The sequence below is a fragment of the Sinocyclocheilus anshuiensis genome, unplaced genomic scaffold (assembly GCF_001515605.1).
Source record: "Sinocyclocheilus anshuiensis isolate Anshui unplaced genomic scaffold, SAMN03320099.WGS_v1.1 scaffold928, whole genome shotgun sequence".
Taxonomy (NCBI): domain Eukaryota; kingdom Metazoa; phylum Chordata; class Actinopteri; order Cypriniformes; family Cyprinidae; genus Sinocyclocheilus; species Sinocyclocheilus anshuiensis.
Window position 1 is genome coordinate 371,522 of NW_015552531.1, and position 14,711 is coordinate 386,232.

Here is a 14,711-nt window from a genome sequence, read left to right on the forward strand (position 1 = left end):
ACACACACACACACACACACACACACACACACACATATATATATATATATATTGTTCTACTCTTGGTTGCATTTTTCTTTGATTTTTGTGTTTATTTGTTGCTGAATTTCTTTATTTTTTTCTGTGTCACTCTTATTAGATACTGAAGCGGCGCAGGACCTGCAAGCAGATGTGATTGGTCTGATGGGGAACACGCGGTTCTGGCATGGCAAAGATTACTGCAACTTTGTTCATAAGGACTGGGTCCAGTTGGATAAACCTTTTGATGGTGAATTATAGTATCTAAAGTTTGCCATTTTTTTTAAATGACAGTGTTTAATGGTTTTAAAATTATTTTATTTATATAAATACAATACAATACATAAAATGAATAAATATAAAAGTGTTATCATCCATACAATATTCATATGTATGTTTGCAAAAATATTACAATATTCAAACTGTAAAATTTTAGCATGCTTTTAAATTAAATTAGAAATTTAAAGTTACGTTGAATGTTTTTTTTAGATTCAAATTATTTACATTTAAATTAAATTTAAATTAAATTTTTTTTTTCTGTATTCTGCTCTTTTTGCAGATTTCATCGACAGGCACATAACTCCCAGAATGCCTTGGCATGACATCGCCTCGGTGGTTCATGGGAAAGCTGCCAGAGATGTTGCACGGCACTTTATTCAGCGCTGGAATTTCACAAAGGTGAGAAAGACAACATTGGCATCATTTAGCGCAATATATCTTCATGCTGTCTCTCAATATTTTCAGTTTTTTATATATATATATATATCTATCTATCTATATATCTATATCTATATATATCTATATCTATATATATCTATATCTATATCTATATATATCTATCTATATCTCTATATCTATCTATATATCTATATCTCTATATCTAATCTATATATATATCTATATCTATCTATATCTCTATATCTATATATCTCTATATCTATATATCTATATATCTCTATATATATATCTCTCTATATATATCTCTCTATATATCTCTATATCTCTATATATATCTATATCTCTATATCATATATATATATATCTATATATATCTATATATATATATATATCAATGATATATATTAAAAAAAATGTTTTATATATATCGATGATATATATAAAATATACAAACTGATTTGTTTATGTTAAAATGCATATGAATGTCAAAGAAAAGTATATATTTTTTTAACTGATCAGCATTTTTGTCATGTCATTTTCAATGGTCCTGCAGTGTGAGAAATTAATTTTAAAAGTACAAATATTCCACAGTCTTTTTTGGTAAAAGTTGCATGCATAATTAAAATGGAATTCGTTTTAATCGTTTTGGATACTGCATAACATGTCACGCCACAAGACATTTCAACTTCCCAAAGGTATTTCATGTCAGCCTCTGTGCTATTGACTAATATCATAACCATGGCTTTGAATATATGTTTGTATTTGGATTGCCATCTTGTTTCAGATCATGAAGCCCAAATACAGGTCCTTGTCGTACCCATACCTCCTTCCTAAATCTCACACTACTGCAAATGAGATCAAGTATCAGGTCCCTGGCTGCACCCAGACTAATGTCCAGGTACAATTTTCAATATTCCCATCAGATCTTCTACAGACAAATACCACTTACAGCATTCATATGCTAATTCTCTCTTTAATTAGCTGTTGCGATCTGCCTCGGACTGGTCAGCGGGAATAAAATACCATGAGGAGTCGATTCATACGGCTTACGTCAATGCAATTGAAAACAGCAAACACTATATTTACATAGAGGTGTGTGGCACAAAGAACATATACTCAGTTCTCTAAATGTGTTCACATTGTCCCCATCTAATAGCCTCACTGTTGATGCTAACCACAGAGATTGTGGCTTTTATATCTATAGAATATACTGGATGTCCTATATTAGCCTTTCAGTGGGCAAATGTGTGTTTCCTCTTTCAGAACCAGTTTTTCATAAGCTGCGCGGACAACAAAGTCGTTCACAATAAAATTGGAGATGCCATTGCCAAGAGGATCATAAAAGCATATCGGTGAGCTGTGTTCAATAATTTGCATCTTTTGTCCAGTCTTCAGCCTATTAGTTTTGTATGTCCACAAACCTCTGACACACAAAGGCACATAACTTCTTTAATGAAACACTTGTAAATTAATAAGACATACAGAAAATTGTTTGTCTAAAGACAAAAAGGTATTCTTTATTGGTAAATCAATAGCTGACCATGAATAGATGGACTGTGTAGGGCCATTCTTAAACTGTCTTTCATATTAATATCTCTTACTCTAAAGATAACAAGTGATCTCATGTTCTTTCTTTCTGGTTCACAGGGATGGTAAAAAGTACCGCGTATATGTGGTGACACCACTGCTTCCTGGGTTTGAGGGGAACATCAACACTGGAGGAGGCAGTGCCATACAGGCAGTCATGCACTTCAATTACAGGTAACACTAAATATTAAGATCTGAGTATCGTGTAGAAAGAAATTTCCTTAGTATATATACTACTGTTTAAAGAAATAAAACAATACTTCATTCTGTATAGGATGCATAAATTGATCTAAAGTGACAATAAAGAAATTAGAAAAGATTTTGAACATTTTATTCATCAAAGAATCATGAAAAAAAAAATGATCATGGTTTTCAAAAAAAGAAAAATAATAATTATTATTATTATTTTTTTTTTTTTTAAACTTTAAATAATTTTTTTAAGTACCAAATCAGCATATAAGACACTGAAGACTGGAGTAATTATGCTGAAAATTAAGCTGTGTTTAATATTATATATAGATGTTATCCATCTTCAGTAGTCCATCTTTTTTGCATAAAGCCGATTATCACAGAAAATACATTGTCAATGCTAGTAAAAGTGAAATACTGAATATAATGTACAGACAAGATTAGTAAGTGTACTATATAACACTTTGTCTAATAACATGTCTAATACTTTTTATATACTGTACTGCACTGTACTCGTGACTATAAATAGTGTTTTAAACTTCAATTGTTTAAAAAGTGTGTTTGATTTCCATTGTACTGTAAGTGCTTTACTTAAGCAGTTATTTTTTATTTGTGGTAAGAGCTTTGCTTGTATTGAAGACAGCACATTCCTTACGTTTATCTATAAAATTTAAAATATTATTATTGCTGGCAGTAAATAGTTATCATTTATCACATAAACAGGGAGTGTTTCATTGGATGAATTTATTTACTAATTTTTTGATTATTGTGCCATTTTTAATATTTTCATGTTTGTGCAGGACCATGATTAGGGGAGACTGCTCCATTATCTCTCAGCTGAAGAAAGAAGGTGAGTACAGAGATATATAAATACCCATAAATGTTTAATCTGTGAAGGCTGTATGTGTCATTCTTCAGAAGATCTGGCTCGTACACTAACCAGATGTTCTTCATGGGATTTCTGTGAAAGTTCTGTGGTTGACCCATGCAGTTCAGGCACTCCGAGACCTATGTGGTTTTCTGTATCCACGTTTTGAAAAATTAATGACTTGGTTAATTTTATTTGATGGGTTTCAGTGTCAAAGGAGAGGCTCAAACAGACAAGAGCAAGAAAACAAGTATTTCTTGAAGTGCTAACCATTTACCTATAAAGCCTTTAGGCGTCCCATCACAAAAACTACATTGTAATGGACAATAATACATCATTGTCTTATATTCTCAAACAAGTTTGCTTTAGTTGTAGCTTATATAAGCGACAACTGTAATAACCCATGAAGTGACTTACTCTGATCTCACATCTCTTAATGCAGCTTTGATAATACTAGATCTTAAAGAAGCCTTAAAGGGGTCATAGGATGCTACATGCACTTTTACAAGTTGTTTGAACTGAAATGTGTGTTGGCAGTGTGTGTACACAACCACCCTATAATGATAAAAATCCACCCAGTGTTTTTTTTTATCTGGTTAAATGTTTTCCCCTTTCTCAAATCAAGCCGATCTCAGATGCGTGTGTGACGTCACACAGACAGGCCCCTCCCACGATAGTTTGAGCGACGGTAGCATTTCAGCACAGACTGGACTGGTGTCTTACCTTAGACCCGCCCTGAGTGAGCTGTCATCAGTCCGCCATTGTTTCACCGCAGAGTAGATGTAGACAAGAATGACTCCTAAGCGATTGAGGTGTTCTGTTGTTGGATGTAATAATGAACCGCAGTCATCATTTACTACCGACATCTGAGCTGCTGAACTCGCAGTGGATTACATTTGTTTCTGATGGGAATGCGCCCCCGATCTACATAAATGTGTCTGTTCGCGCGAATCATTCATGATCCAGCCTCATCTACAGAAGAAGTGAGTATAATGATTTGTAATGAATCTTTGCAAATCACCTTTCCTAATAATGTGCTAATTAGCAAGTTTCACGATGAATGCGGCTAAAGTAAACAGTCAACAGAGCTCGTTAACATTTAAAGGAAAATGCTACAAAAACGGCTTGATCTGAAAAGAGCTGTTTTTGACAGGGTAAAAAATGTTTTTTACACTACCATCTACCATTGATAACCAAACTATGTTACAGACTTTTCATTAAGATCCCAAAGAATCATATCAACTTGTGGATTGTGGAAATCCTATGACCCCTTTAAGAACATTAAAACACAACAGTGCCCTCTTGTGGTTCTTAATTCATAGTACAGTAAAAGACAAAGTCACAGTGGTTTGTTGTGAAAGACCTTGTGGAGAAGTACGCAATGTGTAGGTGTTTTTTTTATCGTGCACCATCTACTTGCAGTCAAACACACTGCTGCAGTGTCACGATGTGGTGAAGAACAGTCAGTCTGTACCCATTAACCCCGCCATGAGAAAGGAAGGAATGGAGTTTCTCTTTGTGTTTGAATTATCCAGCACGTCGTTGGTGTTCTGTTGCAGCTTCACTGGATCCGAGCGTTCTTGCACTGTCCCGAATACAGATACATATCGCTGTTCTCTGAAGGTGTAGGAGCTTGATTGTGGGTGTATCATTGGTCTGGTGTGGTTATAAATACAGAGTTGTGTTGTAGAACTGCATATCCTTCTGCTCAAATAAAACTGGATGAGAAAAAATCAATGGTGCAAAAATATACAAAAAGTTAGTTATATGTAAAATAAATATTGGGAAATATGAGATTAAGCTGTATGTAGCATTCTTTTTTCTGTGACATTGTACAACTGTAACACCAGCGGATAAAGTTTCAGAGGAAGGAAATGTCTCTTGCCTCTGTTGAGCTCCTCATGCGGTGTGAATGTGAGAGGTGCAGAAATACATGTGAAAAGTCCAATTTCTCACAGAGCAAATGGGTTAAACTTGTGGAAATGGACAGACTAATTACTCAGACATCACCATGCTCGGTCATGTCCCGTCGAAATTAAATGACTTTAAACTAACGCAACGAAGCTGAACCTGAAAATCCTTTAAGTCTAACCTCTGTGCCTGTGATCATCATGTTTTTGATATTTGATTATTTATGCTCCAAAATAAAGTTGGCTTATAATAATTGTTTGCATTTTATGCACTTGGCAGACACTTTCATCCAAAACGATTTTATCATCCATTGTTTTAACCAAAATAAATCAATATATCTCCGTATAAGCATACAGAAAAAATAAAATGGATGCTTGCTGAATAGTTTTCTTTTTTTGTTAATTTTAGTAGGCTAATTTAGCTGTTTTTGTCAATTTTCTTTTTTTTATGTTTATATACAGTAGTTTTTAATTTTCAATTTTAGTTTTATTATTTTAGTGCATCAAGTTAAGTTAAGCTAAGTTAAACTAAACTAAACTAAAAAAAAAAATACATTTCTCAAAATATTTTTTCCACAGATGAATAAGTTATAAAGGTAAATGACACAATGTTTCTTTTTGGCTGAACTATTACTGTAAACTATGCCTTGTAAACATCAAACGAAACCGGAACATGAATGTATAAAAACCCCAAACCCATTAGCTGTCTCTCTATCTGTCTCTGCAGTGGGTGATCAGTGGATAAATTACATCTCATTCGGGGGTCTGAGGACCCACGCTGAGCTGGAGGGAAGGCTGGTGACTGAACTGATATATGTGCACAGCAAGATGCTTATTGCCGACGACAACACTGTCATCATTGGTGAGTAAAAATAGATATTTGCAGACAGGAAAAAAGCATAATGACTGTATCGTCTGTACACTTGTGCTAGTAGAAATGATGTGGCAATCATCAAACTGCTGCTGTCATAATTTGTGGTAATGTGAAGTAAACTGTTAATATCAGAGAATGACAGAGATGAAATGCCTCCTCCTGCTGTTAAGATGTAGTATTGTAGTCCAAATGTTTCATGCATTTTCAGTACTTTCATCATAATAATCAAAAATGTATATTGCATCCATCAGGTTCTGCCAATATCAATGACCGGAGCATGCTGGGTAAGAGAGACAGTGAGGTGGCTGTCATTTATGAGGATATCCACACTGTGACGTCAGTGATGGACGGTCAGGAGTATCAGGCAGGATGTTTTGGATTGAGTCTGCGGCTGGAGTGTTTCAGGTTCAGGACTCATTCAAGTCTTGCATTTAGCATTTTTAGAAACATACAAATAAGGTTCAAAGACGTTTTCTACTTCCTTTGAAATCAATAGGATGATTCTAGGCGCCAACACTGACCCCAGCATTGTATGACCCCTTTAAGAACATTAAAACACAACAGTGCCCTCTTGTGGTTCTTAATTCATAGTACAGTAAAAGACAAAGTCACAGTGGTTTGTTGTGAAAGACCTTGTGGAGAAGTACGCAATGTGTAGGTGTTTTTTTTATCGTGCACCATCTACTTGCAGTCAAACACACTGCTGCAGTGTCACGATGTGGTGAAGAACAGTCAGTCTGTACCCATTAACCCCGCCATGAGAAAGGAAGGAATGGAGTTTCTCTTTGTGTTTGAATTATCCAGCACGTCGTTGGTGTTCTGTTGCAGCTTCACTGGATCCGAGCGTTCTTGCACTGTCCCGAATACAGATACATATCGCTGTTCTCTGAAGGTGTAGGAGCTTGATTGTGGGTGTATCATTGGTCTGGTGTGGTTATAAATACAGAGTTGTGTTGTAGAACTGCATATCCTTCTGCTCAAATAAAACTGGATGAGAAAAAATCAATGGTGCAAAAATATACAAAAAGTTAGTTATATGTAAAATAAATATTGGGAAATATGAGATTAAGCTGTATGTAGCATTCTTTTTTCTGTGACATTGTACAACTGTAACACCAGCGGATAAAGTTTCAGAGGAAGGAAATGTCTCTTGCCTCTGTTGAGCTCCTCATGCGGTGTGAATGTGAGAGGTGCAGAAATACATGTGAAAAGTCCAATTTCTCACAGAGCAAATGGGTTAAACTTGTGGAAATGGACAGACTAATTACTCAGACATCACCATGCTCGGTCATGTCCCGTCGAAATTAAATGACTTTAAACTAACGCAACGAAGCTGAACCTGAAAATCCTTTAAGTCTAACCTCTGTGCCTGTGATCATCATGTTTTTGATATTTGATTATTTATGCTCCAAAATAAAGTTGGCTTATAATAATTGTTTGCATTTTATGCACTTGGCAGACACTTTCATCCAAAACGATTTTATCATCCATTGTTTTAACCAAAATAAATCAATATATCTCCGTATAAGCATACAGAAAAAATAAAATGGATGCTTGCTGAATAGTTTTCTTTTTTTGTTAATTTTAGTAGGCTAATTTAGCTGTTTTTGTCAATTTTCTTTTTTTTATGTTTATATACAGTAGTTTTTAATTTTCAATTTTAGTTTTATTATTTTAGTGCATCAAGTTAAGTTAAGCTAAGTTAAACTAAACTAAACTAAAAAAAAAAATACATTTCTCAAAATATTTTTTCCACAGATGAATAAGTTATAAAGGTAAATGACACAATGTTTCTTTTTGGCTGAACTATTACTGTAAACTATGCCTTGTAAACATCAAACGAAACCGGAACATGAATGTATAAAAACCCCAAACCCATTAGCTGTCTCTCTATCTGTCTCTGCAGTGGGTGATCAGTGGATAAATTACATCTCATTCGGGGGTCTGAGGACCCACGCTGAGCTGGAGGGAAGGCTGGTGACTGAACTGATATATGTGCACAGCAAGATGCTTATTGCCGACGACAACACTGTCATCATTGGTGAGTAAAAATAGATATTTGCAGACAGGAAAAAAGCATAATGACTGTATCGTCTGTACACTTGTGCTAGTAGAAATGATGTGGCAATCATCAAACTGCTGCTGTCATAATTTGTGGTAATGTGAAGTAAACTGTTAATATCAGAGAATGACAGAGATGAAATGCCTCCTCCTGCTGTTAAGATGTAGTATTGTAGTCCAAATGTTTCATGCATTTTCAGTACTTTCATCATAATAATCAAAAATGTATATTGCATCCATCAGGTTCTGCCAATATCAATGACCGGAGCATGCTGGGTAAGAGAGACAGTGAGGTGGCTGTCATTTATGAGGATATCCACACTGTGACGTCAGTGATGGACGGTCAGGAGTATCAGGCAGGATGTTTTGGATTGAGTCTGCGGCTGGAGTGTTTCAGGTTCAGGACTCATTCAAGTCTTGCATTTAGCATTTTTAGAAACATACAAATAAGGTTCAAAGACGTTTTCTACTTCCTTTGAAATCAATAGGATGATTCTAGGCGCCAACACTGACCCCAGCATTGATGTGACGGACCCTATAAGTGACCAGTTTTACAAGGAGGTGTGGATGACCACCGCTGCCCGCAATGCAACCATCTACCAGAAGGTCAGCTTAACCTTTTCACACAGTCTCTCTCTCTCTGTCTGTCTGTCTGTCTGTCTGTCTATCGTTCATAATTAAATGAATAAGTTGCTTTTCATATAACCTAGCTGAAACTTCTCCATCTCCTCCAGGTGTTCCGCTGCTTGCCATCCAGTGATGTTCGGTCAATTTTGGAGTTGGATGGCTTCCTCTCTAAGCCTGGTTTGGAGAAAGAGGACCCTGCACGTGCTCAAGAGGAGCTGAAGAAGATTCGAGGCTTCCTGGTCCAGTTCCCTCTCCAGTTCCTCAGCGAGCAGAACCTTCTGCCACCCATCGGATCAAAAGAAGCCATGGTGCCCATGGACGTGTGGACATAAGAGAACCTGCCCACATCACCTGAATAAAATAATAAACTGCAAATCTAGCAGATGTACCAGGAACGACCTAAGCTTTCCTATTGTATAACGAACACTTCTGAGACAGAAAATGAGATCTGGAGGAGCTTCAGCCATAAGTTGTTTACCCACTCGGAGTTAAGGACTCCAGACTGGTTTGCTTCATCACTGTTTGAAGCTTGATTGTTTATATATTCTAACACTATGCAACTAATATTATTTTTTATGAACTATTCTCATAAATTCTACAAAATGGTGATATGGATGCTTTTGTGAAGTCTTCAGTGTCCTCGGACACTTGATTGAATGCTGTATATTGGTTTCTTGTTCATTATTATTGAATGGTTTTGTGCCCTGTAACATGCACTGAATATGTATTATTCTCTGCATTTAAGTGCCAACTATGTCTGTGTAACATTTATCTTTTCTCTATATGAAGTGTAAACATTCCTTGTGTACTATATCTCAATGTAATTTATTGTTCTGTGATAGTGGACATGGTCCATTAATTGTTGCTTTCCTATGGTACAAATTGCCATGTTTTGGTGGCCTTATTCGTTTACTGTGTTAATGCTGGGTATGAACTAAAATTCACCAAAGCATTTTTCTATTATGACGAAACGAAGTTGATTTTATAAGAATAACAGACTAGTATTCAGATTTATCCCCATTACTTGTCTAAAATGTACAGTATACTATAAAAACATGCTATGCCTGGAGCTCTAATGAAGTTTGCTAACCGTTCTTGAAATAATTAAACCACTGATCATCACAATTCATTTAGAAGTACTGAATCAACTACAACGGCTATGGTTTAAATAACCTGTCAGGATTTCCATGTCACTGTAAAGATTGCAGCATGTGTGTCCCGCATTCTGAATATGCAGCAAGTATCTTCTAACAGTTGTTAGCCAAGCACTCAAATGTCTGCACTGTTGACTGTGTATCTGCACTTTTATAGTAGTTCAGAAACTGATATCTGTTCTCTTTTTGTTTTCTTTTCCTCATGTCTTTTTACTCCCCATGAATTGCATTTTTGCACAAAATATGTATCGGGATGTTTATGAAACATGTGAATTGATGTTATAGAAAATGATTAAACCATGATTTTCACACTACTGAGTCTTCTGTAGGTGGATCTATCTGTCTATTTATCTGTTTACAGTATCTTTCTGTCTATCCATTTATCTATCTGTCTATTTATCTTTATATGGCTCTATCATCCATTCATTCAATATAATGTATTTCTGTCTATCTGTTTGTCTATCTGTTTGTCTGTCTGTCTATCTATCTATCTGTCTGTCTGTCTGTCTTTGTATGTATCTTTCTACAGTATCTATCTGTCGGTCTGTCCATTTGTTTAACTGTGTTTTTCTGTCTATCCATTTGTCTATCTATCATTCATATATGGCTGTCTATATATTTGTCTGTCTGTCTATCTGTTTGTCTATATATTTATCTATCTGTAGTATCTGTCTATCTATCCATCTACAGTATCTGTCTGTCTATATATTTATCTGCAGTATCTGTCTATTTATCTCTCCATGTGCAGTATCTATCTGTCTGTCTGTCTTTGTATGTATCTATTGTATCTATCTGTCGGTCTGTCCATTTGTTTAACTGTGTTTTTCTGTCTATCCATTTGTCTGTCATTTATATATGGCTGTCTATATATTTGTCTGTCTGTCTATCTGTTTGTCTATATATTTGTCTATCTGTAGTATCTGTCTATTTATCTATCCATCTACAGTATCTGTCTGTGTGTTTATCTATCCATGTGCAGTATCTATCTGTCTGTCTGTTATCAGAGTGTTGGGATTTACTGCACAAATGGTTGATTGGAACATCATGTCTGTTCTGCGGCTGACTGTGTGTGTGTGTGTGTCTCTGGGGTGTCTGATAATGAATGACTGAATGTGTGAACACCGTCTTACTGTCTCAGTGGTCTGTGTGGGGATGTGTACGTGTGTTTCTTTGGGATATGTACAGCTGTCATGTTCTCTGCAGACTGTGGTCTGTGAGCTACAGCTGAGCAACAGTCCCTGATACAATCTCCTGACCTTTGACCTACCTCTCACATAGTGCACATATCACGTCATTCGGTGTCACATGGGAGAAACTCACCAGTGCAATTATAAAGCTATAAAACCTGGGCCCGTATGTATAAAACTTCTCAGAAATGCTCTTAAGAATAGTCTTAAGCTTTGACTTAAGTGTCAAAAAAATCTTAGTAAAAAGTAGGACTTTTCTAAGAGTAGGAGACTTTTATAAAGAAGCTAAAAGCAGCTTTCAGTAAAGTCTAAGACTGATTCTTAAGTGTTGACTGAGGTGACACTTAAGTGTTGTGAACTAAGGACTACAATGATGTCAACACAAAATGGCCGACCTCGACCTCTGAATCAGCCAATAGTGAGCCTGCTCATGTAAAGTCACAGCAGCACAACACCAATCATTTAATGTAACTACAATAAAATAATTTAATTAAGACTGAAATATTTTAATTTAAATGTATTTTTAAATGCTTTGCATTGTGCAAAATTATCACAAATTATTACTAATGCTTTGTTTAATGGTATGTCTCCTCATTTACAGTTTCCATCAATGGCTCCAATAACTCCAGGAAAGCCCACAATCCTCACAAAAGTGGCTTGTTTTTGCAGTATGGTTTGGTGGTCAGTTGAAAATGTAATAAACTGCCATATAATAGTGGCCAAAAGTGATGTCCAGCCTATGAAATTTGACATATTTTCATCCTTAATTCAAAAAAAAAAATGTGCAAGATTTTGTAAGCATATTGCGTAGTTGCTTAGTCAGTTGTTTTATTTGTGATAATAATGCAATGAAACAAGCCAAATTGTGTGGTCATAATTTTTGGCCATGCTATCATACAAAGAAATTATGAACACATGCAAAAACAAGAGGACCAATGAAATGTAAATAACGTATGTTGTAGTCAGTGTGCCAATGTTGCCAATTTAGTGATTTTGTCACTATTTAGTGACTACCACATCCCTTTAGAGACTTTTTTCAAAGGCCTAGCAACAAAATCAATTACAAACGTTATCTACATTCCGAGACTCTCCCATGACGTCATAAAGGCGAGTTCACTGATCTATATAAATATAAATATAGATCAGTGAACTCACCTTTATGAGGTCATCTAGCAACATTAAGTGACCAGTTTTAGCTACTTTCAATTGAAAGCAGTTGGCAACATTGGTCAGTGTTTTTTTTTTCCTTTGTATTTTAACGGTTTAAGTGAAATGTGGGGTCATAAAAAAAAAATCAAAACATCACTTTTGGCCACTGTTGTGTTTGGTGGAGTTAGTGCCAAAATATATAAGAACCTGCTTACTGTGTCATCACCGGTGCATTGCTGCATTTTTCCAATTTTCCAGCCAAAAAAAATGTATTACTACTTTCATTTCTGCTGTTAGAGCATTGACTTGTTGAGTGGAAGAGGCTATTAAATTTTTTACTTTATCAGTTACAAAAAAATATATATATTTTTTGATCTTTACAATTAAGTTTGTATCGTTTTATCAACTCCATATTATCATATAAGCCCAATATATTTTCGCTGGAAAGTGTTTGTCGTCTCCTCTTTGCTGCCTTCTTATTACTCCTAACTAGGTTAGGAGACCTCTCCAGCTCTCTTAAATAATTTAGGAGCTGAGACCTCTTTTAACACTTAGGAACCTTTATGAATCACTCTTATTCTTAAGTCTAGGAATAAGAGTAAAATTACGTCATTCTTAGAATTTTGACACACTTAAGACTAAACTTTTACTTTGAGTGGCTTTATGCATACGGCCCCAGGTGTTTAAATATATTGATTTGTAAACCCCAGGAAGAGAGTTTGGTGCAATATTTTCACATAAGGATGAGTCAAATCCTCACTGGGGTCATTTAAAGATTCTTCAAAAAAGACATTAATACTCAGCTTCCTTTTCCTTGATACACTCTTCTATTTTTTTTCTCTCTCTATTTTATTTATTTTTTTCACATCCACATGACGCTGTTTCAAGAACCTCACATTTATTGTAATAGGCCTGGATTAACCTACTTCATTCTTCACGGGAATCCACAAATGAAAATAATATCCACAGGTTGCATGGGTTTCACTCCTAATTAATATCTCTGAACATACACGTGCCAGACGCCGTCATTCTACCAGTCTTTAATGATATATGTGTGTGAATGATTTTGTTCTGCTAACACTTTTAGCTAATTCACTGTCCAATAGACACTGGGAAAGAAAGATAATCGCCCTTTTCCTCAAATCTTCAGAGAAAATCTAAACAACAGTGACGATGATGAATGGAAGCTAATCTCGTTTGAAGGCATGTAATGTGATCAGGCTAAGCCACACAAATACAAAGGATCTTATCATAAAGGCAGGCTATTGCACAAACCACTGCAATGGGGTTGACTGCATTGTCAGCACAAAACATTTTCTCACAGGCAGTGCTACTGATAATAGTGCAGTTGCAACAGATAGCGCTTTAATGCGCAAGAACCCAATCAGGTTTTCAAGTACACAAAAACGTCCTGTTTTTACAGGCAAAAGTCATTGAGGAACAAAGCCGTCTTGTAGCAAATAGCGAAGGGGAATGAGAGAAATGTAGCACACACATAGCAGAGTCTGTGTTGATAAGATGAAAGCTATTGCACAAGAGAGGCTTCACACTGGCTGAATGCTTGACAGGAATTCACTCTGGGGAAACATGGATTTTTACAAACAAGATGCTTTAAAAAGGAACAGAGTATGATTTCAAGACTCCTGTAAGGCACATTTGTGTGTATTTTTACATAATCTCTAAGGAAACTGTCAATTCTGGCAGAATAATTTGTGTTATATTTTGAGTTCCCCCATCCAGCACAAAATTCCTTCAGTAAAATGAATATCCCCATTAAGTTTAATTTCTGACTGAATGATTTCACACATCCACCACTGGATGGAGCACTATTCACTGCAGTATGTCATTCATTTGTAGATGAGTAAACGGATAGACAGACAGATAGATAAATGTATAGACAGACAGATAGATACAAATTTATTGAAAGACAGAGAGATGGACAAATTGATATACAGGATAACAGATAGATACTGTAGATAAACATAATACATATCTATAAAAACGGATAGATGACATGCAGACAGACACAAAGACTATGTATAGGACCTATATATTATATCATATTATATGGGACCTATATGTTATTATATAGGATCTATTGATAGATAGACAAATGGATAGATAGAAAAACACATATGTAAATTGATCATTGCCACACTGTCTCAGCAAGGAATTTACCCCCATTCCAACCCAGACAGCACACGTACATCTGCAAGATGTCTGTTAAAGATCGCTTCATCTGGAAGCATCTGCTGTGTACAAACATCTGATAGACGTCTTTAAGATGCCAGTTTTACATACATTCTAAATCATAAACATCTTAAAGACATTTTCTAAACGTCTATTTGACATTTAATACGAAACGTCCTACAGATGCAAACACTCATCTGCAAAAAAAAAAAAAAAAAG

General features: G+C 35.5%; 1 protein-coding gene across 3 annotated transcripts in view; it reads left to right on the plus strand.

The window, feature by feature from the left end:
- LOC107663701 (phospholipase D1-like) overlaps positions 1 to 10,272 on the plus strand; it is a 35,261-nt gene extending 24,989 nt beyond the window's left edge. For 2 of the 3 annotated variants that reach the window (XM_016454000.1, XM_016454001.1), the window contains exons 16-26: positions 140 to 268; positions 578 to 696; positions 1,481 to 1,594; positions 1,678 to 1,788; positions 1,960 to 2,048; positions 2,344 to 2,457; positions 3,273 to 3,322; positions 5,978 to 6,112; positions 6,376 to 6,529; positions 8,674 to 8,791; positions 8,920 to 10,272. In XM_016454000.1, coding sequence (XP_016309486.1) covers positions 140 to 268; positions 578 to 696; positions 1,481 to 1,594; positions 1,678 to 1,788; positions 1,960 to 2,048; positions 2,344 to 2,457; positions 3,273 to 3,322; positions 5,978 to 6,112; positions 6,376 to 6,529; positions 8,674 to 8,791; positions 8,920 to 9,144 — 1,358 coding nt within the window. In that variant the 3' untranslated portion in view covers positions 9,145 to 10,272. Of the gene's footprint in view, positions 1 to 139; positions 269 to 577; positions 697 to 1,480; positions 1,595 to 1,677; positions 1,789 to 1,959; positions 2,049 to 2,343; positions 2,458 to 3,272; positions 3,323 to 4,762; positions 4,979 to 5,977; positions 6,113 to 6,375; positions 6,530 to 8,673; positions 8,792 to 8,919 lie in introns of those variants that run through there. The other variant, XM_016454002.1, reaches the window with a different exon arrangement.
- Positions 10,273 to 14,711: the final 4,439 nt, after the last annotated feature.